This window comes from Tupaia chinensis, unplaced genomic scaffold (assembly GCF_000334495.1).
Source record: "Tupaia chinensis unplaced genomic scaffold, TupChi_1.0 Scaffold141165_1, whole genome shotgun sequence".
Taxonomy (NCBI): Eukaryota; Metazoa; Chordata; class Mammalia; order Scandentia; family Tupaiidae; genus Tupaia; species Tupaia belangeri.
Genome location: NW_006201028.1, coordinates 127,696 through 133,772, shown reverse-complemented (window position 1 = coordinate 133,772; position 6,077 = coordinate 127,696). Strand labels below are relative to the sequence as shown.

At 57.7% G+C, this 6,077-nt stretch overlaps 1 protein-coding gene across 3 annotated transcripts in view; it reads right to left on the bottom strand.

Annotated features, from left to right (window-relative positions):
* Positions 1 to 6,077, bottom strand: part of TUB (TUB bipartite transcription factor) — a 100,444-nt gene that overhangs the window by 11,240 nt on the left and 83,127 nt on the right. For all 3 annotated transcript variants that reach the window (XM_027766107.1, XM_006162887.3, XM_006162888.3), the window contains exons 2-3: positions 3,446 to 3,497; positions 3,110 to 3,272 (exon numbers count right to left, since the gene is read on the bottom strand). In XM_027766107.1, coding sequence (XP_027621908.1) covers positions 3,110 to 3,272; positions 3,446 to 3,497 — 215 coding nt within the window. The remainder of the gene's footprint in view (positions 1 to 3,109; positions 3,273 to 3,445; positions 3,498 to 6,077) is intronic.

Here is a 6,077-nt window from a genome sequence, read left to right as displayed (position 1 = left end):
CGTGCACGTGACCCCTAAAGCCAGCAGAGGGCAGAGCAGAAGTGGCTGGTGTGGGTGGGTGGGCGTGACCTGTGGGCAGCAGCACCCTGGGCCTTGTCCGCCACTGGAGCTAGACCAAGACTGGACCCCAGATAAGCGGCAGGGACCTCACAGAAGTCTAATATCCTCTGTGAGGGAGGCCCCTGAAGGCTTGGCAGGGAACAGCAACCAGCTGATTCTGGACCCTGGAACACACCATGGCCCCTGCAGTTTCCAAAGCTCAGAGACGTTCCTTCATTTTACAGTGGACGAAACAGGCCCAGAGAGGGTAAGGATTGCCCACAGACACAGGTGAGAGACAACTGCCAAGGCAGGACCAGAGACTCTCTGGCCTGAGCCATGCACGCCTCATCCTGTGGGCCCATATTATCTGGCACTGCCCAGGCACAGTCAGTGCTCAGGGAACACTGCCCACATGACCACATCACTGGCTTCTCGAGGGCAGAGCCCCCAGTCCAGGGTGCAGGCTTACACCCACGTACAGCCTTGACCAGTCAGGTGCCAAGTGTGGCAGAGCTGGGGCTGTGGTGCCCACCCCACAGCAGGCGGGCCCCCCAGGCCGCAGAACAACACTGCCTTCCTGCAGGGCACCACTGCCAGGCTCGGGACAGCGCTCACAGGAGACATTGGGAGGAGGTCACCAGGAAAGGGCAGGCTGGGGCCGATTCTGTGGGGAGCAGCTGGGCTGAGCTCCCTGTCTGCCTCTCCGGTAGACATAGAAGGCATGGCCCAGGGTGCTGGCTGAGGTACTCGCAGGGGAGTTACCATGAAGAAGCTTCTTATCAGGGAACACAATATGGTGGAAAGACCAGGCCTGGGTTCAGAGTCCAGCCCTGCTGCTCACCAGCAGCACAGTGTGGGCAAGTCACTGGACCCCTCAGGGTCAATGTCCTTTCCTTCCTCCCTCTCTCCTTTCTCATCTTCCTTCCTCTCTTTCTCTCTCTTCCCTTACTCTCTTCCTTTTTTCTTTCTCTTTCTTTTTTAAATTGTTGCCAGAAGGCATATGCACTCACCAGAGACAGGCAGAGGGAGAAGGAGAAAGCACCCCTCAATGGCGGGTAGTCATGCCACAATCCCTTCTCCATCTCTCCATTATGTCAGGACTTTGGAGATGCATGCACACACGCCTGGCATGTTTCCCACGCTGCCAGGGCCAGGATTTGAACTGCATGGTAAGCCATGTGGGATCCAGCTGCCCTAACCACCAGACCATGGGGCCGGCTTGCCCTCTCATCCTTTACTGTGAGGAAAATGGAGGTAGAGCACCCAGCCTGCTGCCCCTGCCCCCATCCTTTTCAGCTTTTTATGCAATGCTGCCATTTATTTATTTTACTTTTTTAAAAATATTTTTTTTTTTATTTAACTATTTGTTTATTTATTTTAAATTGGCCAGGGTTTGGTGGGGGGCAGGGGAGGAGAGCAAGAGAACGTGAAAAACCAAGCCACCAGGTCTGGGACTCGAACCACATTTGAACATGTGCAAGTCCAGCACCCTTAACCACAACACCATCTGCTGGTCCCCAATCTGCCATTTATAGTCTCCTCCTACTAGGGCCTACCGGCACTTCATGGACAGAATCTGTTGTTTCCTTGGATCCAACTAGGAAACAGATCCACTTCTCGCTGTTTTTGATCCATCGATTGTTTTTCTTCTCTTCCCTGTACCTCTTCCCATTCAGAGTAACCAGGACCAAGGCCACTTTTCCAAGATCTCTCTCCTTTCTCATCTTCCTTCCTCTCTTTCTCTCTCTTCCCTTACTCTCTTCCTTTTTTCTTTCTCTTTCTTTTTTAAATTGTTGCCAGAAGGCATATGCACTCACCAGAGACAGGCAGAGGGAGAAGGAGAAAGCACCCCTCAATGGCGGGTAGTCATGCCACAATCCCTTCTCCATCTCTCCATTATGTCAGGACTTTGGAGATGCATGCACACACGCCTGGCATGTTTCCCACGCTGCCAGGGCCAGGATTTGAACTGCATGGTAAGCCATGTGGGATCCAGCTGCCCTAACCACCAGACCATGGGGCCGGCTTGCCCTCTCATCCTTTACTGTGAGGAAAATGGAGGTAGAGCACCCAGCCCGCACTCAGCCATGGGACAACGCCCATCACAGGCAGCCTTTGTCCTCAGAAATGAGGTGGGTGTCCTCAGAGGGCACGAGTGCATGCAGAGGGTCCAAGCTTGCACGGTATGCCACCGCAGGAACTGGGGAGAAGGCATGGACGAGGGGGACTAGTAAGCTGAGGGCTAGGTGAGCAGGCAGGGGCTGGGGCCTCCATGAGATGGGAAGGGCAACCCTGAGGTGAGGCAGCCACCAGGAGTGTGGGACTGGAGGCTCCAGGTCACAAGGAAGGCACAGAATGGGGACACGATGGGGGCTAAGATTCCTCCTAACTGCAAAGCCCAATGCCCTCCACTTCTCATAGTTACTATTTGGTGAGGTAGCCACTGGATTACCAGCAGGGGGCAGTAGTGACTGGGCCTGAGTCCTTTGGAGCTCAGAGAAACCAACTCTCAGTCTGGCCTGGGGTACATTTCACCTGACCTCAGCAGGGGGAGGGTCCTGAGTGTAGGAATGCAACTGCCACCCTTCCCCAGAATGAGCTGCAGAGAAGTCCCCCAAGGGGGAGGGAGCTGGAGGCTGCAGGCCACTACAGCTCTAAAGGAGTCCTGAGCCAGGGCAAGGAACCTGCAGGGCAGAAGCCAGGCAGACAGGCTGCGGGGAGCTCAGAGAGGAGGAGACAAGTGTCTGTCCTGAGAGACACGCACCCGTGGTATGGGACGGGATGCTCTGTTCATCTCTTAGGAACCACTGCCTCCTCTCTGAATGCTCCAGGTCAGAAGCCTAGACTTCTAAACAACCAGATCCATGAGGTTTCAGTCCTTGGCCCAAAGAGGAAGGCCTGAGCAAACAGGAGCCCAAGGCTAGAGGTCCCGACCTCCCTCTGCCCGCCCCACTCAGTTGTCCACCAGGTTGGGTGCAATACTCAGCTGGGCTTACGCTGACGAGCTGAGCCCCCCAGGCCTGCCCACGCAGTGCCAGGAGTGCGGCCACAGTGCAGGAGGGTGTACCTTGGAAGCTGGTGCTGCCACTGCTGCTGAGGTAGGACTCCACCAGGGGCGCCTGCTCCTCTGACTGCCGGGCCCGCCGGCTCCGGGGCCGCCCGTCGGCATTGGCCTGCACCATCAGGGGCTCCTGGCGCTTCTTCTTCTGCTTCTGTTCCAGCAGGGCCCGCTACGGAGACACGAGCCAGGCTCGGAACATGGCTCACCCCCAGCAGGAAGGGGCACTCCCGAGAGAGACTCATCTGATAGGATTACCCAGGGAAGGACAGCCAGGGCCCCACCTCACCCCCAGGAAAGCCCAGCCCTGACTCCGCCCTTCCACCTGGCCCCAGACTCACTCACCTGCCGGTCCAGCTTCTGCTGCCTCAGGTTGCTGCCCTCATCATCTAAGACACTGCAGAGGGAGAGAGGGGTACTCAGGGCCTGCCCGGCTATGGTGCCCAAGGTAGCCTGGAACCAGCCCCGACCCCGACCCCAGCTTAAACCCCTCCCAGCACAGCTCCTGGGACTCGGGAAACCCATAAACCACAAGCTCTCGTGGCAGAGGGAGGAAAGGTGGAGACCGCTTCCTGGGAACCAGCTCAAGACGAAAGGGCACATTTCTGCTACTTTGGGAGCGTATGTCCTGCCAGGATAGCCCCAGGACTTCCCTACTGGCCTGGCCCCTAGCCAGTTCAGGATGAGACCTGCCCTTGGGTCCCTGAGCAGGGCCAGCCTTCACTGGCATGCAGAGCCCACCCAGCGTCATGAGCCACAAGCCACCCAAGCCTGGCTTTAAATCCAGCTCCACTCCCTGCCGTCCTGTGAGGATCTCAGCAGCTCTCCCTCCTCCCTTCTGTCCTTTCTGGAGGAGATTGCGTCCTCTAGGACAGAGCATCTCCCCATCCATTCAGTGTCCTCCTGGCTCTCCAGGGGCAGAGTGGAGGCGCAGCACGGCCCACTCCCCTGCCCCACTTAGGGAGGACAGAGGGTCCTCCTCCTCATTTGAGAGAGTGAGGCTGAAACGACCCGGTCTTCGGGACAGGGCCAAGGCTGGGTAGACACACGTCTCAATGCACAGCCCAGCACCTAGGCCCTCCCTGGCCACAGACAGCATGGGCAGCACCGGGGCCATCAAGTCCCTAAGCCCACAGGTCTTACCTAGACTGATCTGCCTCCCAGGAAGCTGGTAACTCCAACCACTTAGCTGGCTTGAGACATGCACAGGAGACTGGGCCAGATTCCATAAAGCCAAGGTTGGGACAGCCGCACCTGGTGGCGTTGGTGCTGGGCTGTGGGGAGCCCCAGGCAGCCCTGGCCCAGTTATGCCGGAGCCTGCCCCTCACCAGCCCCTGTGCGGGTACCTGCTCAGGCATGCCGATTGCACTAGGTGAGAGGCTGGACGCAAGTCCCTAAGTATCTCTCACATGCATGCACACACGCTTGCAGACACCTGTGTAGGAAGAGGGCGTTCTCTGTGAAGGTGAGTTCAGTGTGAGTGTGAGGGGTAAAGATGAGGTCAAATCGCCCAGAGGACAAGGTGAAATCATCTCCACCTCTTCCTGACAGCCAGCCCTTCCAATACTGACCTGCATGTCCCTTAACCTACTAGTATCTCTGAAGGAGCCAGCAAGGGTGGAAGGAAGCCCACATATTGCAGACCACCCACCTCTGGCATCACCTACCCGATCCCTCGCCACCTCTGAGGGCTATGTGTCCTTTTAACTGGCATCTGGGAAGGCCTCTCCTGGTACCCATGGTTTGCTCAGTAGAGAAAATGCTGTTCAATAGGTGGCTTCCGGGCCTCCTCTTCCTGAAACAGCCCACTGGCTAGGAGGGAGCAACGCAAGGGCAAGGCACCCCCTCAGACCAACCTGTAGGGTCACACCCAAACACCAGTGTCCACCATGGGCAGCTGAGTAGTGGTACATACTTCCTCCCTGATCTCAGGACATGGACGCGAAACGCAGGCCAGGCTCTGAAAAACGGCACCCAGCTGATGGGACCAGTGAGGTTGAAATCCAGCCACTCTGCCTGCCAAGCTCTGTGCCTGGGCACGGGCAGCCGGCAAGCCTCATGGTCATGTGCCAGCAACCTGGTCACGGGAGCCCCTGAGCACCGCCACGGATGGTGCTGGCTTTCCCTCCTGCCAACAGGAGAGGCCAAGTCACAGCTCAGCGGGACAGGACAAGCCACTTCAACGTGTAGAGGGCAATGCCAGGGTCAGGGCAGACCTCTTGGTCACTCCCAGCACAGGGTTTGACTAGCGGGACAAACACGGCGCTTTCCACAGCGCTGGCACTGACATGCAGAGCATCTCAGGAAAGGGGGCGTCCAGCTGTGAGCTAAGGCTCACATCAACAGTGCCACCTCCAGAAACGCGGGATCACAGTGGATGCTCGACTGACAGCTGATGTTCGCAGCCATGGTGGGCTCCCTGTCCCAGTGCCCCTGATGTCCTTACCCACGCAGGCGGCGAGGACGTTTTCTGACCACAGGCCACTGCTTCACACCGTGGACTTTCCACCCAGTTGTGGGGGAACAAGGGCTGCTTTTCATGGCAACAAGACTCCCTCTGCCTCACTTCCAATCCTGATGGGGCAGGAGGCCAAGAGGCCTTAGTAATCTGAACACCAGATCAGCCAAGAGTAAGAAGGAGTTAACCCCTAGCCTGCAGGGAAAATGGGTGGACACACACACTAGGCTTCTGAAAAGAGAGCCCAGAAACCGTGGCTGTTGGGGAAGTGGGTGCAGAGCCACTCACCGCCTCACTTCCCACCAGCACCAGAAGGAAAGGAACAGGCATGGCTGAGGCAGCAGCTGGGAGAAGGTGCCGGTGCCTGTAAGAATGTGCCTGGCCAAGCAAGACTCAGCCTGGGGGCCCTGCGATCAGTGCACCAGAATAAGGCTCCTGGTCCAGCACAGAGCTCCCTGGACAGCTGCAATGGGAAGAGCTGGCCCCCATCACCTGGTGCGAGCCGGCTTGTCCTCGGTG